Raw genomic sequence first — 27,044 nt, forward strand, 5'->3', positions numbered from 1 at the left:
TGGGATCAGTTGCACTTTACTCCACCTGTTCAAAAGTGGCAATTTAGTATTTCTGTGCTTTTCAGGAAACTGTGGAAAACTGACTTCCCATCTTTCTCAAGTAAAAGAACTTGTGTTAAACAGCTTGCAAGAGTGCAGTTTAGCAATTTCCTGCACAAGCATAATTTTATTTTCTCCTGCCTTACAGTTAGTGACCTATATATGAATGAATTTTTGAAGTTACTAAAAGTCAATGAAAGAGGGGGAGCTGGGAAAGGGGTTATATTGCTGATGGAGAGCAGTTTTCAGGTGTGCTGGATGTTATTACAATCCAAGAAAAAAAAGAGAAATTTGGTAGCATAAGGGATGTGTAGAATATTTGGGTGTTTCAATTAACTTCCAACAATCAAAGATTTAGAAATGGATCCTCTAGTCAGGATGGGGAAGGAAACCCATTACCTAGCTATTTACCAGTGAAGACCTGCATATCTCAAAGATTACATCTAGTAATTTCCTATCTTTAATCCCTTACAACCTTTGGGAAGTATTAGTGAAGATCTTGATGTTTCCAGATTTTTACTGCTAAAAATTAATAGTATATGGTTGTAGCATAGCCATTTGAATTTATATTCCCTGGGGGTGGGGGTGTGTGTGTGTGGGAAGAACATGGTGACACGGAAGAGCTCCTGGTTTTCACATTATTCACTGAAGCAGGCAGCATTTCAGCATTTTCCTCTTCCTGTACAAGTGCAGTGTATGCAGGTAACAACTAAGTCTTGATCTGTGTGTAACTTTCAGCTGTCATCTCATCCTTATTTTTTTCTTCCTCTTATAGGCATTTTCCTTTTCCTTTTCCTTTTTCCTTTCCCCTCCCCTCTCCTCCCCTCTCCTCCCCTCTCCTCCCCTCTCCTCCCCTCTCCTCCCCTCTCCTCCCCTCTCCTCCCCTCTCCTCCCCTCTCCTCCCCTCTCCTCCCCTCTCCTCCCCTCTCCTCCCCTTTTCCCTTTTCCTTTCTTCTGTCTGTGAGAACTGGTGGTTGTGAGGAGTGAGCTTGCACTGTCTCCTCAGGGTGCTGGGGAGTAACGAACAAACAGCAGATACGACTCTTATTTAGGCTGGTGGTTAGAAGTGGGCTACATCATTGGAGAGGGTTAGCTCTCTTCCTTTATTAGAGCCTTCTTAAGCAGGTTCCATTCTGGTAATCCATTCCCCAGCATATATTTCACTCCCTCTCCCACTTGTTTTCACCCCTCCACTTGGGACACAGCTAGTTAAAGGTTTGCTAATATAGCTTTCCTGTTTAAGAGGTGAAAAATTGCAGTGTAACTGCCACAGCTGTGCTAACTTTAACCTTAAAGCAAAATCTTATTCAGAGTTTCACCTGAAGTTTATGGAGATGATGTGCGATGTGGAAAGAATAGCTCTTTTGACATCATATCTTTCCATATTTTTCCACTAAGTCTTTATTAAGACTGTGCCTGTAAAGTCCTTGCCAACACCCTAACTTTTGAGGCTTCTCCCTGCCACCTCTTTTAGGGGATGGGGTGGGGAGATGGACTAAACTGAGTACTAAGATCAATTAATAGCAGAAATTATATGAATATGAATATATTTTTACACAGCTGATGCAATTAGGATTGCTACTGCATTTTATTTACATGATAATGCAACTTGAATAAAGATTCTGTCCATAGGCGTAGATGATTTACAGAACCATTTAGACCTTGGAGAGAACAGCCTTCTTTGCAGGCACCATGGGAAGAAGGAGGCTGTGTTCATAAGGAATGAATCATAAACATTTTTCATTCAACCACAGGGGCTCCTGTAATCTTTAGGTGACACATCTTGGCCTCAACTTTACATAATAAACACTGTACCATCTTCATGGTCTGCTCTCTGAAAGAGCATATTGAAGTGAAAACTTAATTTCACAATGAAGGAAAAATGTTCTATATTTAAAAGGGATAAGGATATTTTCCTCAGAGTGAACAAGAAATCACTTTTGAATTCCCCTAAATGACCAAAACAGCCTTACTATGAGTGTTCAGCAGTTTGAGATACACTGCTAGCAGTGCCCCCCATAAGTTGGATATCCCTATAAGTTGGATGCACAACTTGCTTACTAGAAAGCTCAACATTGCATGTACAAGTAATCTCTGTTCTGCATCTAACCATTCTTTCAAATGTAGGAAGTTTTATTTCCATATATATGTATTTGTGTGTGTTGATTAATTTCTGAGCTTCAAATTACTTTGAGACTGTCTAATCTGGGCAACAATCAGTCTCATAGTCTATAGTGGCTTGTCACAGAGTAATTTTTGAGTTTTGTATTTATATCTCATTGCATGTTTCTGTCTTTTTAAGCTGAATTATAACTGAATTTGTCTTCGTTTGTTTTTAACATTCTGAGTATGCTATCCTTAAAATTATTATTTTGATACATGTATCTGGATAAAAGTATTTTCTGCAAGTCTTCAAGGCCCCCACATTCAACTCTAAGCATCTTCAGAAAGCACACTTGTACTTCTGGTAGCCGACTTGCCAACAGCCTTTCCAACAAGCCTGGCATGGTTTGAATCAAATTTGCTGGCATTTACCAGAAGGGTGTTTTATTGGTAGTCCTCTCATGGTGGTAAAGCGTTTTCAGTTTGTGGAAATTGGAGGACGGTTACACAAAAAAAGGCTTTAGTTCACAAAGTTTCTCCTCTGTGCATTTCTTGTGCTTTGTCGTCCTTGTCTCTGTACTATTTAAGCCAAGTAAGAAATGAAAGTTTGCCTCCAGGCTCTTGCTGTGTTGGTATCTAGCTGTGCATTTTACTGGCTGTGGTTTTAAGCTGCTGCACAGCTCCCTTACAGAATTGAGAGAGGTAAGAAGCTATCATCTGGCTGAAATATCCAGTTTAGATATTTTATTCTATGTGATGCAGTTCCATCAGCCTGTACTGCAGAACCAGATGGACTTAAACTCTGTTCACTCCAATGCACATTCATTCAAATCTCAATACTTGAAATGTCAGCATTAGCTGGCTGATTATCAGAGCACTTTTATGAGAAAGTTAACAGATCTTGTGAGGGAATTGCAGTTTTCTAGGACGCTAAATTTGATGGTTCCTGCCAACTAACAATTGTCAACTCTTGCTGGGTTCTCATAAGCCCTGTTTCTCATCATCCCTACTGACTATCTCATATTTAATATGGCAAGTGTAATACCTGTTTTACTGAGAGATTAAGTGATTTGTTCAAGGTCATACAAGGAATCTTGTGACAGAACCATAAATGGAACCAAGATCCATCAAGCCTTAGCCCAATGTCTTGCTCTAATAATGATCATCATCATCAGTCATCATCATCATCCAGTTAGATTTGAAGTTAGGTTTGAATGTGGCGTGTCTTGCTTACACAACACTGAAGTTGAGCAGGGGTCCTTGATAATGGTAGTCAAATGTAAATCTGAGGTCCTAAATTCCTGAGGGTGGGTAGATACTTTTTGAGGATTCAGTGACTCTTCAAAATTTATGCAACACTGCCAGGTCCATACTGTACATATTTATTTTGATCTCCGGAACCAAGGAAGTTGGCTTTAAAAGTGGAGCATGATGGTATCTTTGGAAAAAATAAAGCATGTTCTTTTATCAGTCTTCTGTATTACTGGAATAGGCCAACATCTTCATTTTGGCTAAGAATCCTGATTTTATTGAGAAGATTTGTCGAAGTTGAGCTGACCCTTTGTAGGTGAAGAAGTTTCGTCATTAACCTGCTCGGAGTTATAACTTTATCGTGCTGGCTGATATGCTCATGCTGCTCTGCACATAGCTGTGTAATTCTCCTGTGATGGAGCAGTAAGGTGGGAATGTGGTCTGGCTGGCACGATACAAGGTAGCTTGCAGGTTTGGTAAAGGTGATTAATTGCACACAATAAATCTTGAAATCAGAGACAGTGAAATCAAATCATGCCACCTCTGTTTGCTTAATTGATAGGCTCTTAACTAGATCATATCCAGATATGCCTTTTCTCCTCGTTACGCTTGACATCTCAAGTCTATTCAACTGATTTGCAAAATAATAAAGTAAATATTCAACATTTGGTAAAGTGTTAGACTGCCCCAGCTTTTCTCCCACTGAGGTTCCACCTCTCTCTTGAGTCATTGAACTGGGAATCTGAACCGCTCTCCCCAAGCCTGTCAGTTGTTTTGCACATTTCCTACACAGCTGTTATCCCTGGATTTTTAATTTTTCCAGTTTCAGGTTTTAACTATTCTAACCCCTTACAATAAAAGTAATGGTTTAGAAAAAATCCAAAGGAACCTTCCTGCAAAAATCAGATAAATTGCTAAATAAAATCATTCTACTATAACACAAAAGCCCAAATATGTGGCAGTGAATAAAGATACTAGAATCTCTCTGTATTTGCCATTTCTCTAGCGCTAATTGGGAAATGCTACAACTTGCCCTTTCTTCTTTGTCCTGTTTTTACTTTTAAATACTATGCTTTAAAGGGAGTGCTGCTCCTCAGTGAAAGTCCGGGAATCCCCCTGCATTATGCCCAGGGTACAGTCAGTAGGGTAGGAGGCTGGAGGTATGTTGCATGAGACAGCAGGCATCTGTCAGATCTGCTGTGTGTGCTCGAAAGGAAGGAATTGGCACAGAGATCAGAGGAACAGCTCTGCCTAGAGCTGCCTCTCTGGGGTTGCGATTAAGCCAGCACCCTAAAAGCCTCTGACTGTAACAGAGCTGAGTTTGGGATGTTGTGGAGGGAGGGTTTTGTTTTATTATTTTTAGTTGCATTTGAACTTCACCTTTTTGTGCTTCTGCCTTTTTGATTTTGTATGTGTCACAGGACTGCTGTTTGTAGCAGTTTGTCTTTTAATATGGTCAGTAGGGTGATTTTAATGATTAATCCACAAAACAGTGCTACAAGTGAAATTGGGCAGGTTGGATGGGGCTTTGAGCAACCTGGTCTAGTGGAAGGTGTCCCTGCCCGTGGGAGGGGGTTTGGAGCTAGATGATCTTCAAGGTCCCTTCCAGCCCATGACTGTATGTTAAATCCTTCTCCATCATGCAACTATTCTGTGGTTCCTGTTCTAAATGGCTTTCAAGGATTACTGAAGATAGTCTCCCTTCTGTAAATAGATTTAACACAGTTGGTTTGTTTTTTTTAAATTGGGTACATAAGTTCAAATGAATCGTGGTGACTAAATGCATACATGATTCCTTCCTTTCCCCCCGCTTTGTCCTCTTCAGCTCAAACATTCCCTTTTACTTGTCATAATTTCTTCTCAGTTAAGAGCTAGCTTTTTTTTTTAGGGTGGGCTGCTTATGTCCTTCAACTAGAATGATGCCACTGATGTACTGGATGCTATCCAGTGGCCTGCAGTAGCACTAATAAAGAATAATTCTTCAGTGATATATGCTTGTCAGTAGTAGGTACACATATGTTGGAGTGTGTGCATAGGGTTTAACTAAGTTTGCTATTCTTACTTTTTTTTTTTTTTTTTGGTGGTATGCAGTGGCTAGGAAACATATTTCAGTTACATATTTCAGTGTTTTAACAGATGCATACCTGACACAAGTGAAATTCATTCTGAAACTTGCCAAACCCTAGTTCTGTTAATTGCACTGTAGGGACCTGGAAGGCAGTGATTTGTGAAGGGATGTTAAAACATGGATACTGATTCCTGGGGGCAATGGTAACTTTCTGAAAGACTATGGAGATACAGAATCTCAGCAGATCACCTTTTCTGAGGTACCATTGAAAAAAATAATGGAAACAATTACTATACTTGACAGAATTGCTAACTGACTTACAAGTACTGTCCTCATCTGCAGGGCATCACCTCTTATGGAACCTTATGAGTGAGGTGTCATAAAAGCCTAACTCATGCTACACTGGAATCTCTACCAAGCACAGAAGCTACCGCTGTTCAACTTAGCTCAACAGGATTACATTACTATGAGCTCTTTCAGCAAAACAATAATGCAAAATGCATAGGGGTTCTTGGTGATTGCTTTCCATATAGTTTGGACTTATAAGTATATTGTTATTAAAGCAAGAATGGCTCAGGACTGTAGGCTGAGGGCACTGTCCAAGTGCTTCTTGAATATCATCAGGCTTGGTGCTGTGACTGCCTCCCTGGGGAGCCTGTTCCAGGGCTCCACCACCCTCTGGGGGAAAAACCTTTTCCTAATATCCAGCCTAACCCTCCCCTGGCACATCTTCCTGCCCTTCCCTCGGGTCCTGTTGTTGTATGCCAGAGAGAAGAGATATAGTTGGTCTTTTTTCAATTGTTTTTTATAAATGAAAGAACTCCATGGGTATATTTTCAAAGAGAGACTTGGTGTCCTGAGTTCTGTTCACTTTTAATCTGATTTGACTTGTCATTTTGAGCAAGATATTTAACTCCTTGTTTTTTGTGTACCAGTCCTTAAAAAGAATAAAATGTATTTATTTAGTTGAGATCACCAAATGTGATTTTTATTATAGTACAATTTCTAAAATAGCTTCCAGGTAGAAGTAGATTGGAAAGAGCAACTTACCACTTGAAGACAGTTTGGGAGCAATGTCCTTGGAAGTAAAATACTCCAGGAATGTAGCTCAGTATTAAAGAAGGAACTTCTCTGCTTTGTCAGCAGTTTAATGATGAAAATTATGTAGATATTTAAAATGAGCATTTGGAAACTAATTCAGCATTGACAGCACTCATTGCTCAGTTTGTTCTTGCGGAGCACCAGGTTATTCTTAGAGGAGAGCAGAGAGGAAAAACAGCCGCAGGTGAAGCTTCTATAACTACTCATGAAGCAAATTAATTGTGGGATTTCCTAATTATTGGAATTAGGCTTCATTGTCTGCTATTGGTATTCTCCTTGAATATTACATAAAGCTGATTTAAGTAATTGAATACTTTTTAAGCTTAGAGGCATGATGGGGAATGACAATGAAGTTAAATACCATCATGTTTTGATTAGGGCATTTCAAAGAGTGTCAGACTTGAACATAAGCAGTTTATAGATATCTGATATTTTTAAGAAGTAATTTTAAAATGTTTTTCCAGTTTTGTGATACCTTTTCCATATATTCCTATATATCCTGATGTTGTGAGACTTGATGATAATTATGGATAATGCATTATAACTGTTACATTAGGGTGAGAAGTGCTTTCTTCTTACTGCAGGAAATAAACTATTCCCACTGCAACACCACCTGCCTTGGTTAATTTATGGTTTTCCCTGTGCCTCTTGGAAACCCTGAGCAGAGACCAAGTCAGGTCTTGAATAAGATATGATTTATGTTTACATGTTATATTCATCATAATTGTAAAGAGGTTTTATTTTTTTTTCTGTCAGATTACAGTGTGTAGGGTTTGGATAAGATGATGAAATATTACGTAACTACTTCTTTCCTCATGCATTTCTTTCAAAGCCTAGTACACTATGCAATATAGTAGCTCCTACAAGGAAGTTCGGTGTATTTTGAAACTGGGTGTTAAGTCTGATGTTGGATGCTGCTCAATGCTGTAGCCTAATTCTGTTCCCACTACTTTGTTTCTTCCAGGACATGAGAGATTGCTCCCAGGATGGCAGAGATTTGTGTGAAAGATTTTGTTGAATGCTACATGACTCTTAAATGCTAAAAGCAGAAAGCACTAGCTGGTAGCTCAGTGTGGAGCAAAAATTTTATTTTAAACTTCAAAAATAATTATGTCAAAGAAAAGTCGTGCCAAGGGAGAGAAGTCCGACATGGAGATTGAAGCCCTGCAAGCTGCTAATGAGGAGCTACGAACTAAACTAACCAACATCCAGATAGAATTTCAGCAAGAGAAAAGCAAGGTATTTGTCTGTCTATATTTTGTGATCATTCTTCTTAACAGTAGCACTGTTAGAAACCAGCAGAGCTTGAATCTCAAACTAATTCACTACTAGAATGCATTAGCCTTAAAAGAAAAATATGTGACACAGAAGCGAAATCAGAAGAACCACTGATGAATGAAATTGGTGCCAACTATTTTAAATAATGTGCAAAAGGAAGTAAATACCCCCAAACATCCAGTCACTGAAATTTGCAGTCACAGCGATAGAAATGGCACTAGCTTAGTGTGACTTAAAGGCATCAAGGGAGTTTTGTATTTGATCTTAGCACCATAACTGTATGTTGTAAAAGAAGTCAAACATCAGCACCATATTCAAAGCACGTCACTTGAAATGCCTATAGAGAATGTAAATTAACTGGAAATCGTCTGTGGAGGGGTCCCGATTTGATTTGCTGAGGTTATGTGTGCCACTTCCCTGAGCATTTCAATGATGCACCCAATTGCTAATGAAACAGATCCACCAGTATTTGTCTGTCTAGCACATGCTCATCAAGTATTTGAGTAATCAGGAGAACACATATATATTTAGAAAGATTAGCATTTACTTTTGTATATCTCTGTAGCAGTTTAAAATCTGGACAAGCCAATAAGGTTATTTCTATTCTATTAGTTTATTAACCTCAGTTAGTGCATTGGACTTTACACTAGACAGTCCTGGAAGTGAATCTGCATGGAGATGGATTTATCTGTGTTTGTTTGGTGGTACAGTAGTTGCAAGTTTCTCAAGGACTTACCAGTGGAACAAGTATGCACTGAAAACATGTTCACTTTACATAACATAGCTTTGTTCTAGCCTAAGTGCTTTATAGCCATGTAAAGTTTGGAACACCTGAATGATAATATTCCTGTATGTTCTAGTTTATTTAACAGCCTTGTGTGGTACTCAGCTTTGAATGGTCTTATTTTTCTTATTTTAATTAAAAAAGCAAACAAAAAACCCTCTGCAAATATAATCTTCAGAATTTATTTCTTACAGAGGAGAAAGAAACAGAAAGCCTTAATTAGTGTTGGACTGATACAATAGGTTCAGTATATATCAGCCTATTAAATTTGTGTTGCCTTGGAAATTTTTCTTCTTCACAGACTGAAGCAAAACATCATATCTTTTATGGGTCAGCACTATTGATGAGTGAACAGAAGAGTCAGGGTTTTTTTGCTGTTAACTTCCTCATCCAAATTCTCCTACTCTTGTTTGATAGAATGAGAATAAATTATAAAATGTGAGTGGCACAAACTACTTGTGCTTCTTAAAACCACACACCATGAAATTTACTAGTGGCTGATACCCTTTAAAATTGAATTTAGCAACTGATAAATTGTATTATTTCCGTGTCACTTATAGCGTCTCAGTGCTTCTGTTTGCAAAGAGACTTGTGAGCTGATGGTACATTACATTTACATTAGCAAATTTTTCTTTTTATTTTGTGTTATTTCCTGTTTTGTTCTGTATCACTTTTTACATAGAAATACAGATGTGAAATTTATTATAATCTTTTAATTACATTAAAAAGCTCACAAAATTATAAAGTTATCTTATACCTTGGACAGAAGAATGGCTTAATTTTGGGTGTTTAAATTACTCAGATTCTTAAAAAAAAAATCTACAAAATTTTACACAAATCCTAAGAAGAGTCTACTCCTGATATGCTTCCAAGTTTGATGCTTTACCGGTAATAGTGTCAAGTTTATCTCTGATTCAACTAAGAATAAAGTGTAGCTGCACAACCATGACAGCTGTAGGAACATTTTCTATAATGAGTCTGCTATATCCAGACCTATATCCAGCCTGGTAAGAGTTGCTTCGGTTTGGTTACCTGTTCATCTTTCTACAGTTTGAGAATTTAATATTTTCTGGAGTATTGAGGTGGTTATAGGTGACATATCTGTGTATTGTGTGCCTGTGTGTGCAGAGAAATGAGTAGGCTCACATATATAATGTGTAGGTGAATATGAAAGAGGAAATTACAGCCAGAGTGCTCTAAAATCCTACTAAATATACAGTCCAGTCTGTAGTAAATTCTGCAGCATGTTGGAGTGCCTTTCTGGGAGGATGGGGTGGGGGGAACCCTGAAACCTTTTTCCCACATTTTTGCTGTGTTGTTTGCTCTAAATCATTTAACTAGAATTGAACTGTGTAGTTTATTTCCCACCATCAGGGCAACAGCCTGTTCTGTCTGTGCAGCAGTTATACAGGATGCCTTGACTGACAAGATGAGTAAATTAAAGCTGTAGAGATTTTTCCTCTTTAGACTGTAGCTTAAAAATGAGTAACAAAACCAACAGAAATTATGGCTTGGTATCAGAAAAGTAAAAAAACTGTGCCTAGAGAATTCTAAATAAATTAGAAGGCTTTATTGGCACAGAGGGAATTTATTTTTATTTTTATTGGTATTTTATTTTATTGGTAAGAGGGAATGTATTGAATCTACTAGAGAGAGAACTCTGTGGCCCATGGGATATAAACTATATTAGGAAAGGTAACAAACTCTTGTGGGGCCAATTCACTTAATTTAATTCTCCTAAGCTATTTTGTCCCTCACATATATGCCTATATTAATGATTTATCTGAGGCAGAACCTTCTAATTGATGAGAGACATCAAAGATGGAAATTAGTGTTAACGTACTTCTGCCTGCAAAACACTGGTTTCTTTCAGATAAAATTATACCCAAGAGACATCCAAAACTTTATGCATATTTTCACAGTTCATTTTGTTTCATTTGTTGTTTAGCCATTTAAAGAAGTTTCTCCTGTTAAAATATTTCCCTCTATGCTTATTAGATACCTGATCTAAAATTGATACATTTGCACTTTGAATATAGAAATATAGAATCATTAAGGTTGGAAAAGACCTCTAGCGTCATCAAGTCCAACCATCAACCCAATACCACCAGGCCTCCTAAACCATGCCCTGAAATGCCACGTCTACATGTTTTTTGAACACCCCCAGGGATGGTGACTCCACTGCCTCTCTGGGCAGCCTGTTCCAATGCCTGACCACTCTTTCAGTGAAGAAATTTTTCCTAATATCCAATCTAAACCTTCCCTGATGCAGCTTGAGGCAATTTCCTCTCATTCTATCACTAGTAACTTGGGAAAGAGACCAACACCCACCTTACTACAGCCTCATTTCAGGTGGTTGCAGAGAGCGATAAGGTCTCCCCTCAACCTCCTCTTCTCCAGACAAACAATCCCAGTTGCATCAGCTGCTCCTCGTAAGACCTGCTCTCCAGACCCTTCACCAGCTTTGTTGCCCTTCTCTGGACACACTCCAGCACCTCAATGTCCTTCTTGTGCTGAGGGGCCCAAAACTGCACACAGTATTCGAGGTGTGGCCTCACCAGTGCTGAGTACACCACTGTGCCGAATATTCATCATTGTGGATCTTGCTGGTGGTGTTTTGGGCTGCTGGTGTATGAGCAGCTGGATTCATTTACATTGCCAAGGGGGTGAAGCAATAGTTGTGGCCCTGCCTTAGTTTCCTTTTACTGCGTTTTGTTTTGGGAACACTTGTTCGATGTGTTTGGGCAGCCAATTGATATGTAGCATGTCCTCCTGGGATCGTAGGCTTGCTACCATCTGTACAGAGCCTGGAGAAGGAAACGCGTGAACTGAACATGGACTCAAGTACTGCCCTCTGCTAGTGGAAATGTTGGAAGACATTAAAAATTTGGTATCAGGTAACAAAGAGAGTTGACCAAAGCACAAAAATTATACTTATTTTAACACGAATGGAAGCAGAACTGGCTCTTTCTGAACCTTAAAGTCTGGTGAAGTAAACACAAGGAGCTGCAGTGAATGAGCATGGTCTTGGCAGGGTCAAGAAAATGTGAATCAGTTCAGTGATTTTATAAATGTTTATGCTGAGATCCATGATTATTTAGTAACCAATATTACAAAGTACCTATTGCTACTGAGATGGTTAACAAACATTAGAAGGTAGTCTTCCAATACTTTGGGTAATATTTTGTTCCTGATAGCGAGGTGTTTAGTGTTTTCTGTCACTATTGCTCCATCACTGAGTTCTGCTATCACTTTTAAATATCCATATTCTGCTTGTGACTCTACATTTATAGAGGTGAGATTACAACACATACAGGAGTTAAAACAAATGACATGTTTCAACTCAGTTGCTACTGTATCACCTCACAATGTTATAGATTGTAAGCACTCATGTGTTTCCCAGTTTTTGTGGGGTTTTTTTGAGCTTTGATGTCAGATGTTGAATCCGTGTGTAACAGTGATTCCTTGTAAATTGGCAAAAAATCTATTTTCAATATGTGAAATTAAAAAAAAAAGATAGCATGTCATACAGTCAAAAAAAGCTTTATTCACTGGGGATTAAAAAACTTGTATTGAAAAGATTAATGGCCAGTATGTACGGAAGAACTCTAAATACAGCTGTTGATTTGAGAATCCAGACATACTGAAAAAATATATATGTATGTATATGTATAAAAAAATGTTACTCCCATCTGGGATGTATGGAATAAGAAAGGAGCCGGTTAACTTACTGAACTATAAGGAGTGTATTGAATAGCAAGGAGGCACTAGGGTATTGTATCTGGGAATGAAATATGGCAACCCTCCTGGAGCAGGGAAATGGGTGAATTATTGGTAAAACCATGTATAGTTACTCCTGCCACTGACTGGGCTTAAAAGGAAGCACATCCCTTTGGGTAGGTTGTTTCCTGACAGCAGTTGAAGAGCATTTGAATTCAGCTGTTCTCTACTTTTGATATATAAATCAAATTTTCAATATTTAACAAAATTACTAAAATGAGAAAATTTGGGGCATCTGTCAAATGTTGGACAGTAAGTAATGAAGTTATTAAGAATAAATGTGGCAGTGTAACTTCAATCAGAATTCAAAATTGTTAAAGGAGTGAATATGCTAGACATGATAATGCGATTTCTAACTCAGGTAAAACAGGTATTGGAGAGGAGTGAGACATCAATAGACAGTTATTAAGCAATGATTATCCTTAGTTTGGAATAATCAACAAGAAAGTATGATAATTAAAACTTTTAGATGGTACCATGTTGGAAGAGGTTGACAGAAAACACAATGCAAGAGATCCAAAGAATTCTGATGTCACAATGTGATCTGCAGGAAAATTCTACTCAGAACTGTAGTAGGGCCTTTAAAATTGATGTAACATATCAAAATATATACCTAAACTATTTAAAACTGGAATAAAAGGGCAATCACTGGAGTCTTCAGAAGTTTCTAGGGGATCCAAATATAGCACAGGGAAAAGAAATGTTTCATATATTCAGATATGAGCAGAAACACATTTTCTGTGATCCTTTAATATTGTTACACATGCTTGAGAGTTTATGTTATAAGAAGTAGAAATGCTTGAGGCAAGAAAGATTACAGTAGATATGGTGCCTAGAATTCTTTTATTTATTATTTTTAAAGAGTTTTTTATTTATTTGTTTCTGGAAATGGGCATGCAAGAAGAGGATATTTATGAAAGTAGACAGAAAAAAGAGTGAACACAGGAGGCTTTTTGCTATGGAGAAGTAACAGTGAATAAGATCATAGATAACCAAAGCAAGCTATAGCGGCAGATGGACTGGAAAAATGCTGACTGAGTGTACTGCTTTTGGCTGGGATAAAAAATTTCTTCATAGAAGCTTGTATGAGGCTATACTTCGGACGTGTGGTGAAATAGTGTCCATAACACACTGAGCAGGTCTTACCCAGAGCCCAGGCCTTTCCTGCTTCTCACCCCACCCACCAGCGAGTGGGCTGGGGGTGCCCAAGGAGCTGGGAGGGGACGCAGCTGGGACAGCTGACCCCAACTGACCCAAGGGATAATCCATATCATATGATGTCATGGTCAGCAATAAAACTGGGCGGGAGGTTGGTGGGGGGGCCAATGCTGAGGGGCAGAGGTCTAGAAATCCAGTTGATGGAGAATTTGTCCTTGACACACAGAATCATTGCAAATGATTATCAACCTTTCAAGTTGAGCACCTTCATCTTTTTGTTCTGACACCAGCCTGTTGCACAGTACTTTTCTCTTGCTTCTCCTGAAGATATATCACTATACCATGTCCCTTTGAAGTAGGAGCTTCAGGTGTCCAGCAGTTATAAGTCACCCAGTGCCCTAAGACTGACAGTAGTCTCTGGTGTGGAGACCAAAGTGTAAGTTTGTGTTTGGGGGGACAGTGGTTACTGCTGCTGTTTCTACTCAGTTCTCTGCTGTAGCATCGTGTGGAGTGCCTTTCAGAGACTGAGCTTTCAGGGTTGCTTGGCACTTCTCCTGCTTATCCTTGGCCATACCAGTGAAGAAAGATGATCCAAGTAGATCTGTGGATCTCCTGGATGAATCTTTTAGACCCGTCCCACCACCAAGTGGATTTCTGATATAAATGGAGACTCCAAAGCTGATCCCTTTCAAATTTCAGTAAGAGCCCTTCTTAGCTTACAACCAGGAAAAGATCAGAAAAACAAAGCTGCTTCACTAGAGGTGACACGTAGGGTTTCAGTGTGTTTGATGTGGATGCAAAATACTTTTTCATGAAGGGCTTTCCCAGTGGTCTAGCAACAGCTCATTAGTCTTCAGATGCTCAGTTAAACACTTTGACCCTGGTGCCAGTGAAGGAAGATTGCTAGGAAGGCAGCAATGCTTTCCTTTTCTAGCCAGCTGCAAGGTGGAAGCTGTGTATGCAAAAGAAGTATTTCTTTACTGACTGGAAACACCCAAGAGAAAGAGAAAAGGAAGAATTGTGCAGGATTTATCTGTCAAATTGGAATTTCAGAAGCATATGGCAAGTTGACTTGGTACGTCTGTTTACAACCTGGTAATACCAGTGTTTCCCTGTCTAATTTAAAGTAAATTGAGTTGGCTCTGAATATGGAGCAATGAAACCTTGTATTATTCTGGAGAAGTGATGTTTCAGAGCACTTTGCTCAGGAATATTCAACATCAGGCCCAGAAAAATATATTTCTATTAAATTTTCTTGAAAATCTTCAAATTATCATGGTTGCAGCAGACTTAAGCTGCATTGGTTACCCTTGGATTTATGTGTACAGGGACATACCAAAAAGAGAAAGAGAGAATTTATTACTTTTACTGGTTTTATTGTTTTGTCCCTTTTCATGTCACTGGAAATGAGATCTGTATTTTTAAAAAGTGTTTTTTCTACATATTTTCCAAAATGAGGTATTCAGATCACTCTACTCTGTTGCAGGGAAGAAATTTTTCAAGATATTGCTGTAGATGTTGCTGCAATTCAGTGAGCCATATTTAGTCACAGAGTGTGACAGATAATTTGCCATTTTCTTGTATTTTGTCTCCTTTTATTTGTTCTCCTTTTACTTAGATGATCTATTTAATTTAAAAAAGCAAGGTAAATTAAGATTTTTAAGAGAAACATGAAATACGCTGCGGAATATGTTCTTTCTCTTTCAAATATCAGTTTGTGTTGGACTATGTGACCCTGCTTTTGAATGTAAAAAGGTATTTGGGAATCTTTCTGGTGATGGTAGAATCCCTGTGGGATGTACAAATCTGTGTAGAGTGTACAAATCTGCTCCGTATGTGTTTGCAGTGATGAAAAAATGTATTTGAACGATGTGCTCTTGTGGCAAAGAAGGCTGCGTTAGGAGGAGTGTTGCCAGCAGGTTGAGGGAGGTGATCCCTCCCCTCTGCTGGGGAACATGTAACACATTGCTCAGGCAGATTGTGAAGGCCATAGTCCTTGGAGATTTTAAAATATAACATTGTCTAGAGCATCTTGCTCTGTCTGGCCCTGCTTTGAGCAGGGCTGGACTAGATGAGCTCTGAAGATTCTTTCCAACCTCAGCTATCCTATGACGCTGTATTCCCTAACTCCAAGCACAAGTTATCTAAGTACGGTTCAATTAAGTTTTGAAAAGTTAGTGTAGATGCAGTAATATTTTTAAATGGAGGGCTAGTAAACATGTATGTTTTTTTCATCTTTCCTTGAAGCTTGTAAGTATTTAAAAGGTAAATTTCTTCAGTGTATTTTAAATAGAGATTCCAAAGTCATTATGGAAAGATGTAAGATTTTCTTCACAGCATGTCATTTTCATTGTGCTGTATAACCTTCACTGTAACTGAGCTTTCAAATTTGGAATTGCATTGCACGGAGCATTGTGGAAGTATTAAATGTTGTCCAGTTAATTCCTTCTTGGAATCCATGAAGAACAGGCTAGGGGGATTGAAGAGAGGTAGGCAAATAGGGAAATTTGTCAGGAAAGGAAACTTGTACTTAAACAAACAAACAAACCAACCCAAAAGCAGCCAAACAATACTCTTCAGATGGTTGTTCCTAGTTGTTGGAGAAGCTAAAATCTAAGCGGAACTCTGCAAATAATGACAACTGCCTTCTGTCTTGAGTTGCTATTACAAGTGTGTTGGTTGAGGAGAAGCTCCAAATGACTGGCAATGTGTGCTGCAGCCCAGAAGGCCAACCGCATCCTGGGCTGCATCAAAAGCAGTGTGGCCAGCAGGTCAAGGGAGGTGATTCTCCTGCTCTACTCTGTGCTGGTGAGACCCCATCTGGAGCACTGCATCCAGCTCTGGGGCCCCCAACGTAAAAAGGACACAGTCCTGTTGGAGCGAGTCCAGAGGAGGGCCATGAAGATGAACCAAGGGCTGGAGCACCTCTCGTACGAAGACAGGCTGAGAGAGTTGGGGTTGTTCAGCCTGGAGAAGAGAAGGCTCTGAAGAGACCTTATAGCAGCCTTCCGGTACCTGAAGGGGGCCTACACAAAAGCTGGAGAGGGACTTTTTACAAGGGCATGTAGTAACAGGACAAGGGGTAATGGCTTTAAATTGAAAGAGGGTAGATTTAGATTAGATATAAGGAAGAAATTCTTCACTCTGGGGGTGGTGAGACACTGGAACAGGCTGCCCAGAGAAGTTGTGGATGCCCCATCCCTGAAATTGTTGAAGGGCAGGTTGGATGGGGCTTTGAGCAACCTGGTCTAGTGGAAGGTGTCCCTGCCTGTGGGAGGGGATTTGGAGCTAGATGATCTTCAAGGTCCCTTCCAACCCAAACCATTCTATGAATCTATGATCTTTGGTTGCCTGTGTCCATAGCAGTCTTGCCTGAATGAATAATTTTTAATGGCATGATCAAATGCGTGCTGAAATTTTAATAGAAAGGATGCTGTAGGCTGGACACTAGATTACACTATAAGTGTGCTCAAATAGGAGTAGAGCTTACCTATTCTTTTAGAAAAAGCAAAGCATATAGACTTTTTTTCTTGTTGAATGGAAGGTTCTATTGCATTTGATTAAAAAAAACCCCAAACAGTAGCATCTTTGCTTGTTGGCCTCACCCCTATTAACTTCCCTTTTTCACAGTTGGCAATGAGTTGGCAATGAGCCAACAATGTGCCTTTGTGGCCAAGGCGGCCAACGGTATCCTGGGATGCATCAAAAGGAGTGTGGCCAGCAGGTCAAGAGAGGTTATCCTCCCCCTCTACTCTGCCCTAGTGAGACCACATCTGGAGCACTGTGTCCAGTTCTGGGCCCCCCAGTTTAGGAAGGACGTGGAACTGCTTGAATAAGTCCAGCGGCAACCTACCAAGATGATCAGGGGACTGGAGCATCTCCCTTATGAGGAAAGGCTGAGAGACTTGGGTTTGTTCAGCCTGGAGAAGAGAAGACTGAGGAGGGATTTCATCAATACCTATAAATATCTAAAGGGTAGGTGGCAGGATGATGTGACTAGGCTCTTTTCAATAGTGCCCAGTGACAGGCCAAGGGGCAGTGGGCACAAGTTGGAACACAGGAAGTTCCACCTCAATATGAGGAAAAAACTTCTTTCCTTTGAGGGTGCCAGAGCAGGGGCACAGGCTGCCCAGGGAGGCTGTGGGGTCCCTTCCCTGGAGACATTCAAAACCCACCTGGACGCGTTCCTGTGCTCCCTGCTCTGGGTGTGCCTGCTCAAGCAGGGGGGTTGGATGAGATGATCTCCAGAGGTCCCTTCCAACCCCTACCATTCTGTGATTCTGTGATTCTGTGAATTGCCTACCATAACCTGAGTTCCTGGCAAAAAGCTGTGTGGAGAGTATCCCTCCTGCCTGCCAAGTGATTGGCTATTGTGCCACAAATAAAAATATCTGCATTTAAATCCAAGAGAAAAAGAATGAGGTAGTCCTTCGTAAGTTCTTATCATAACATTTTTATTGGGGCAGTGGTTCAGTAACGCTCGGAAACATATATGGGTTAATGGGTTAATGGGTTATTGCCTTTTAGGAAATGTATGATATTAAAATTATATCATTTACTCCAGTTCATAAGACTGAACTATTATATTTCTGTCTCAGTGAGCAAAGTACCTTGTCAAAGAAAACAACACCAGATTCAAATATTCTGTGATAATAAAGTCATATTGTTATAAAGAAAATCCTTCCTTCAGGCACTGTTCAGACATAAGAAAGGGAAGAGGCAAAGATGTTTGGCATTATTTTTCCAGGAAACTAGCTTCTGCATTGGCCGCAGTGTTGTGTCAATGTGTACCAATTATTAAACATTTAATTTAGAAATGCAGAAAATACCTGCGTTATTGGTGCCCTGATATCCTGCCTGACTTTGTTTCCCTATCGGCTTCATTTCTTGGTTATGCTTCATGTTCTGCCTATGAAATAAAAGCTTTCTTCATGAAGAAAAAAAAAAAAAAGACTGCCAGAAATTTAAGAGACAAATTGCTTTAAAGATTAAGTTCATTTTGAAACTGAGACTTAGGCATAAGGGAAAATGCCAGACTACTATTTTCATTCAGCCAGTTGCTCTGGAAGCCAGATGTGTACAGATGTGCATAGTGTGCAGGCTAGAGGGATGGTGGGAGTGTGGGAAGGACATCTTAGGGCTTTCAGGGAAGTCCTAAGAGACAGATCTAAGCTTCCATCTTGTCTGACAAGAAGCAATAACAAAAAAAGACTTTTTAAAGACCTTGAGAATTAGGATGCATGAATTTTACTCGGTCATGAGGAGTGATAGGCATTTAAAATACAGTGTAAAAATCCAGGGGTTTTAGAAGGATTCTTATTCCTCTTGTTTAGATTGCTTTTGATGGAATTCTGTAGCTAAAATGACTAGATAATATATGATAATATTCAGTTTCTCTGAGTGGTTTAATATGTGTTGTCACAGACAGCAGCAATGTATGTAGATGTTGCCTTCCCTTAATTCAGTGAAAGACGAAAAAAATTGAGCAAGTATGCCATTTTGTGTAACTTAGTATTCCTCCAAAATTTCAGAATCCATTTCTCATATATTAAAAATGCTTTTAGGAAGTCACATTCATTAATGTGTTGTATTGAAAACTGCCTTTCAGTTGCATTCTTTATGTACAACATGACTAATTTTAAATTACTGTAGTTCTGGAGCTATATTAACCTTGCCTATATATGCCCTTATACAGTTGTTTTCCTGTGTTGTCGTTACTGGGTTTCATGTCTCAGTTTCATTTCGATTTTCTTTGCTCACCATTAAGGAAATAACTGATAGATTTAAGTGAATAACAAGTGTTGGTTCATTTGCAAATTCATCTATAAACTCATCCACTTGTAACAGTACATAGGTGAATAAGTGCTTTAGCTTTGTCATAGCATCATAGAATGGGTTGGAAGGGACCTTTAAAGATCATCTAGTCCAACCCCCATGCTATGGGGAGGGATTAAAAAGTCTTAGACTCTCCTATGGAATTGGATACCCTAATCTAAACATTGAAAATCATTGCTATCCACTACAGGCTTGGAACTAAATGTCATCCCACCGGAAGAAATAACACATGGGTATCTCCTGCGGATAATTTCCAATAGCTAGACTTAGTGGTTTGGGGGGAAAAAAAATATAAAAACCCTCCTCTTCTTGAAGTTACATTATCTGAATCATCCTGGAGTAGAGTAATGGTATCTGTGCAATAAGATCTGCTTCTGATGGTGTCTGATTCAGAGCTGTTACCTTTTCCACGGCTCTAATTATAGCACTGTCTCAGCTGGTGTTTGGTCCACAGTGTATCTAGATTACTTTCACAAAAATGTAGATGCCTTCCCTCCCTCTCCTGCTTTATTTTTATTTATTTTTTTGCTTTACTTTATTTAGTTTTGTTTTGTTTAAATCTAGGGTAAGTTTGAGTTGGTTAAGCAGGATCATAACATCTTCTGCACAGGGAAACTCTGCTGCCCCTGCTGTCTGAAGACTTCAGGTGAAGTTCAGAGTCTGGAAATCCTACTGTCAGTGCTGTGGGTTTGATGAGTAACATGTCAGTCTCATTTTATGGTCACTCTTAAAATAAGTAGTAATCTTGGCTACATTGGATGAGTTATATCTGAGGCTTTTGAGTTAAGATGGCCTGATTTTCCTAAAGCAAACACACAAAAGTGCATGTTTGGATCCAACCTGCTTCCAATAAACAAAATAATGACAGTTTCTGGGCCCTTCCTGAACTAGTATTATTGCTTTTAATTAACCTTTTTTTTGACTGTAGAATCCAGAACCATGCAAAAATTAATTTGTTTTAATTATGCCTTCATAGTAAATGATAGTCTGAATAATAATAGAGATCTCCCATCCTTTCTGCACTAATGTGGGGCAAGTTGCAATTCTCGCTGAGTTTAGAGTAAATTAAATGCATTCTATGACTACAGATCCCATCTTTGCGTAGCATAGATGCAAGCAGTCTAGGAGTATTGTGACAGTGACTAACAGCCTGCTGCTCGATAGCCTCCTTTTGCCACGGAGCACTGTTTGGTATATATGATTGTATTGCCACTCAAGGTTAGAACCCAAGTCTTTGAAATCTCTTCCTCTGACTTTGCTTTAGATGAGAAGTACATGTATAGAGCCCATATTTTGGCAGTCACTGTGATACTGATGTTACTGAAACTACGCATGACGAAATACATTGTAGCCTTTCTGGTATACTATAATAGAGAAGCAAGGCTTTCTCCTTATTTTTTCTTTTTTTTTTTTTTTCTTTTTTTTTTTCTTTTTTTTTCTTTCTTTCTTCTAAATTAATATCTAATCCCACTTGGAAAAAAGCATTGCTTTCCATGCAGCCTGCTGAGAATTATTTTATAATGAGGTTTCATCACAGCGGGTATTACTATAATAGGCTATAAGGCCTTTCCCCTACTGCCCCCACAACCCTTAGAGTCACTGGCCTATATTTTCTGAAGTGTCTAGGGACTGTGAATAGCCTCAGTTTTAGGCTGCTTGAGTAGAGGTGGTTTTTCAGAAGGCCGAGTCTTTTGGCTAAGTCGCCAAGAAATTAAGAAATCAAACATCAGTGTATTTTCTCTCTCCCCTGCCCTTTTAATTTAGCTTTTATTCCCCATGTTGCTATTGATAAAAACGCCCCTTTGTTGATAGGATCTCTTCTTTCTGTTTCTTCAAGGCAAGATCCGTTCTCATCCGATCAGCAGGAAGTATCTTAGGTCAGGTAGTGGATTTGGGTTTAAGAATTTCTGACTCAAATCCTAAAGACAGTATGTGTGTGAATTAAGTAAATCAATCTATGCCTGACTGAGCACCCTGTCTGTAAAACAGTGATAGTTCTGCTTAGCTGCAGAAGGATGCTGTGGAAGTGGATTAATTGAATGTACGTGAAGATCTAAGTCACTATGAGCATCCGTGAAGGATGGTCCTTCAAATACTAGAGAGTTTTCTAGCATTTCCTTCCCAGCATAAACAGAAACTCTCTTCTTTCTGTCTGATTTGTTTTCAGTCTGCTTGTAGAGCGCAGTAGCGGGGTTATGGATGACAGTAGTCCGAGGTGGTTGGCAGAGGAGATAAGGAGAGAACTAGATTGGATGCTGCTCAGTTTTATTTTATTACCTAGAATTGCGAGAACCTGTTGCCAACAGCACATCTCCATAGCAGATTCCTGCACACGCACTCGGCCTTTTCCTGGCCCAGGTTCTCCAGCTGTGTGCTGGAGAGAGAAGCATCAGGTGTGCAGTCTTTGCTTTTGAATATTCAGGATGAGTTTTTAATAATGTTTTAGAAAAAGCTGCCTTGAAGACTTTTAAAAGTGTGGTAGCACTTGTTAATCAATATTTTATATTGATGTTCCAGGTGGGTAAATTGAGAGAGAAAATCCAGGAGGTTAAGCAAGAAAGGGAGCAAGAGCAGCACAAGCACACTGCTTATGTTTCTGAATTGAAAGCCAAGCTCCACGAGGAGAAAATGAAAGAACTTCAGAGTGTCAGAGAGCTACTGATCCGGCAGCATGAGCAGGAGGTAGCAAGAATGGTGAAAATCAAAGATGGTGAAATTCAGCGTTTGCAGTCAACAGTCAACGTGCTGCGGGACGGAGCGGCTGACAAAGTGAAGACAGCGCTGCTGAGTGAAGCGAAGGAGGAGGCTCGCAGGGCGTTTGACGGTGAACGGATGAAGTTGCAACAGGAGATCTTGGAGCTGAAATCTGGCAAAAAGCAACTTGAAGAAGCTTTGAACAACATTATGCAGGCAGATAAAATGAAGGCTGCTGACCTGCGCACGGCTTATCAGTCCCATCAGGATGAGATTAATAGAATAAAGCGGGAATGTGAGAGAGAGATCCGCAGGCTGGTAAGTTCATTAAGTAATGTGTGCATATTTCAGTTTATAGCAGGTATTAGTATCTTGCTGTATGTGCCCATAAATAGCAAACCACTCTTTGCAGTGACATCTTTCATCAGTGCTGGTTGTTAGAATAGGCCACCATCTCCGCGACTTTCTCCGCCCTACAGCAAAGATGGACCTTGGCTCCATGGCTAGCCCAACCCAGTCCAAAGCTTTATGTCCCACCAAATGGAATATGAGTGAACCAAGACTTTCCACGATGAATTTTCTCAAAGAAACAGACTTTTCCTTTCCTACTTGCTCAACTGTATTTCCTTACAAAGTCCAACTGACCAAAACAGTCAGGCATTGGCCGTTTGGCAACGCAAGAACACCTTTGTGAGATGGCAAAATTAACTTTTCAGAGAGCTTTTATATTTATATTAGAGAATCAACTGTTCTGAAACAAGACAATGTCTTTGCTTCTTGTCCATCATTATCCAGGTCATTTGATTTTAAGCACTGTTGCCCTTTTTTATTTTTTGAAATTTCTGTGTTTTTTCTATTGCAGCAGAAAAGTTAGGGCTGAGGACAGCAGGCTTTTTTCACGCTTCATAAACCCTAGAACTTCAGCACAGATGGCAGACTATGCTGTTTGTATGAAATCAAAAAACAGGCAATATTTCCTGACAGCAGGTGCCCCAAATATTTCAAATTATTCAGCTTTGTAAAATGTAAAGAAACTAAGATGGGCTGTACACAGTAGTACATTTCGAGTTCATCATCAAATGGCTCTTCTCTTTGCTACCGTGATATTTTCCATGTATACGTATATATCTGATTGTTAATCTGCCTAAATTAGCAGTAGAATAGCTATGCAGCTAAAATCTAAAATTATAATATACCAGGGCGTACAGACTAAATGGAATGAAACATCAGTTTTCTTAAGAAAAATATTTTATCGGTTTGTATTTACACAGGTATGTCCTCTAATTTCTCGTATTCCTTAGGAAAAATTATAGTGAGGGCAAGCTATAAACACATAATATCTGTTTAATGGTGGTGACTTTCTGTCTGAGACAATCAAAGCTTTTAATGCAGTTAATATTTATGCTTTAAATAAATTGGACGTTGATTACATTTCAAGGTTTTAATTTACTTTATTAAATAAAGACAACTGCAAAGACTGACAGCGTGAGGTGTCTGTAAGCATAGTTTCTTTCGTATTTAGTTCCATATTATAAATGTAGAACTTTAAAATCATGACTGTACAGTACAGGTAGTTTTAAAAAGTGTTAAAGAGGAGAGAAGGTTGCTATGTTGTGGCATGTTTTTTTCTAGAGAACAGTTTCTAAACAAATTTAACCTTCTCAAAGAAGGTTACCTCACCAAGAAGTGGTGAGGTGAGGCACATAGCAGCGCACCCCAAATTCTGTCATCCCAAATTGCCCCAGTAAATACACATATGCCATGTCTTTGAGTGGTATTGTAAAGGAAAGGCTTAACTCTTCTCTTTCAAAAATAGAAGCTTTCAACCTGCTGCAGCGTGAAGGCAATGAAGGAGGGCACTCAGGGTTTTCTGTCTGGCACAAAAAATTCCTGTTGAGTCATTCAGAATTTTAATTGGAGCCTTACTGGGCCTCCATTACTTAGTACATCCAGAAAGGTGACTGTACTGGGAGAGTGTGTAGATAACTCTTGTTTCCTATTCCCAGCCCCAGAGGAAGCCTGCCATCAATCTCATGGGCTTTCACTGGAAATGTTCATATCTTCCCACCCCGAAGAAGTATAGGGGAAAGATATCAGGAGCCGGTGTTGCCTTATAGCACCTTGACTCCTCTCAGATAATGAATTTCAACTTTTTCATTAAATTGTATGGTTTGTTTTTATGGAAGAGAAGTTTTTCTTCTAGGAATTCATAGCAGTTTAGGCAGCTGTTATTGCATAGGGCACTCTTTAAATCTGGGGCAAGGTAGAAAATACTGCAGGGTTCCTAGATGCTGCTCTCTTCCTCTGGGAGAACAAGTGGGATTATAGAATCAGATCATCAGGATATTTCCCTCTCCCCTCCTTCTTCCATTTTAATTAGTGCAAGGGATGCTTGCCTTCAATTTCAGATTAACCATATCAGCTGTGGATTTGGGGTACCCGGTAGGTACATCCTACCCTTGTGGGATGAAATAGCAAGGAAGTGGCAAGCAGTGTTATTAATATTAGCTCAGTTCTGTAACTGAGCTACAATTAATGTGCTTTTTTTGTATGTGTGCTGTGTTTTATGGCACTATTAACTAATCAGCATCTTTGGTATTAACGGCCTAAATGGGCTGTAATTCAAATTCAGATAGAGTAATTGAGTGTCTGATTGTCTTGTCAGACTTGGCTGATTTATTTTGCATTTTAGATCACAGATTAGTTTTGCACATGTATTTCATACAGATATTGCAGCTAAAAAAAAATAAATATTTTTACCATTGATTTTAATACCCATGACTAATTTGAGTAAAATCTTGCATTTTTTGGCTTGCCATTAAAAAAAAAGAAGTCATGAGAAAGGTAAAAAGCAAAATCCATTGTCTATGAATATATGGATACAATTACATTGTGTGCATAAACAGCCATGCTTGTCTTGTACAAATGTCAGTATTTTAGAAATAAGATTAAGCAATTTTGAGATTTTTCAAAACTGTGTAGATTGAGCCATGAAAAACACCCAATAAGCCTCAATGCATACAAGATTGAATGGGGACGATCCTAGTGCCTAAAAAGGGAAAGTAAAATAGCTATTTCGCAAAAAATATAACATTTTTTCCTCTGTGCAGTATGAAATTATATTGGAATTAGTCAGTTCCTGTAATTGACTTAATAGAACAGATAGCAATGTTTTCATTAATTAAAGGAAAGCTTGTGGACATGGATTTATTTTCTTTTTTTTTCCCCCAAAAAAGAAAATCTATTCTTGCTGTATATATGTGTTGGTACAATGTACCGGCAGCTAAGAAACTGGAAGTAAAAATAGCTAGTAACAAGTTAGAGAGACAAATGAAACATGTTTTAAATGTAAAGAGACAACTTAGAGAATAGGATAAGAAAGCAAGAACGGCTATTACTTTTTTTTTTTCAGCCAGTACTTTCTGAATAGTTGAGTCTGAACAGTTGGACTGTCTGGCAATGTAGTACGAAAACTATGCTGATACAGATTCAGATACTTAAAATCAGAAATAACATTAAAAACCAGCAAATAGGAAAAAAAGAAAAAAATTAGAAATAGCAAACTGAAAAATAATCTGTAAGAAGGAAAAATGTTAAAGCCTGTTTTTATGGATCAAGTTTTTTTACAAAAAGACTATACAAAATCATAATTATATTTTTTCATTCATGGAGCTTCAGTATAAACAGCCCTGAAGCATACATTGAGCTGAGGGCTGTATAGGCAAGCATATACATACCTAAATAACAGTATCAACGGACTTCTGTTTTAATGGCATCCTTAAAAGTGCTATGTCTGGTTTTCTGCTGAGGACTGGGCTGGTACAAGGTGCATTTAATATAAACCTGATTAATGGTGAAGAGAAGTTGAGTTTATTAAGTTGTGTTGATAAAGTAGCCTAAAGAGCAGAACTATACTATACAAGAGCGTTTACTGTTTTAATCTAAATATTAAAAAGTACACAAAACAACAGTATATTTTAGCCAATTTTTCTTGGTTCTCAGTTAGGCTTGTCATTTAACTCACTCATTTGGTTTTAACATCAGGTTTAAAGTTATTTTTCAGTGGCAAGTAAAGTTTCTCTCTCTTGCCTGAAATTGCTGAAATGGCATGTTGAATTGTTGGTGACTTTTGGCAACAGGCCAATCTTATTCTGTCATCAGCACAGCTGTGAAGGAGGGCATGAATATTAAGTATGTCGTATTAGTTAGAGGTTACATGCATTCTGGGACTACCTGGATTCTGTTTTTAAAAGGCCCTGACTTTGCAAGGCACGTATCTCTGGATGGTCTTTTTGCAGAGACAAGAACAATGAACACTTTGTGGTGTCCTTGGAAAACTTACGCAAATAAACCAATCATAGAAGTGTATTGAATTATTTCATCACTGGTTTACTCATTTATAGTATTTCTTGAATAAAATGGAAGCTGAATGTTTATTTTGTCAGGCACTCTTAATATAAACATAATATTTAAACTTTGGAATAAACAGATGATACTTATATCCTGTAATTTGTAGTGTAGGGTTCTAGTAAATATCATTTCCTCTACTGGAAATGTCTCTAGTGTCAAACCTTTCACCTATTTTACAGATAAATACTATTTGACCTTGTTAAAATCTTTGCATGTATAGTCTTCCTAAATATTCTGAAACAGCTCGGATTGAAATGAATTAACTTATTTCACTTTAATATAAAATAGTCCCAGTTTTCTTAACCACAAAATCAATGTAGAAGATTCCACTGATCTTATTAGATGCACAATCAGATCCATGTTTATGACAGCACACAGTACACCAGATGAATTAAATTTGCTTGTTTAAATGATATTCTCAAATACCCTAATAAAAATTGTCTAAAGAGTAATGTCACATTACTGTGGATTCATTCTTGCAAGGAAGAAAATCCTTTTGCTGTTAATAGACTCAAAGTAAAATAAATTGTTTTCAGGAGTGAT

General features: G+C 38.7%; 1 protein-coding gene across 4 annotated transcripts in view; it reads left to right on the forward strand.

The window, feature by feature from the left end:
• The window catches only part of JAKMIP1 (janus kinase and microtubule interacting protein 1), a 106,810-nt gene that overhangs the window by 6,426 nt on the left and 73,340 nt on the right, over positions 1–27,044 (forward strand). For all 4 annotated transcript variants that reach the window (XM_064449111.1, XM_064449112.1, XM_064449110.1 and 1 more), the window contains exons 2-3: positions 7,527–7,801; positions 21,915–22,409. In XM_064449111.1, coding sequence (XP_064305181.1) covers positions 7,673–7,801; positions 21,915–22,409 — 624 coding nt within the window. In that variant the 5' untranslated portion in view covers positions 7,527–7,672. The remainder of the gene's footprint in view (positions 1–7,526; positions 7,802–21,914; positions 22,410–27,044) is intronic.

Source organism: Phalacrocorax carbo, chromosome 4 (assembly GCF_963921805.1).
Source record: "Phalacrocorax carbo chromosome 4, bPhaCar2.1, whole genome shotgun sequence".
NCBI lineage: Eukaryota > Metazoa > Chordata > Aves > Suliformes > Phalacrocoracidae > Phalacrocorax > Phalacrocorax carbo.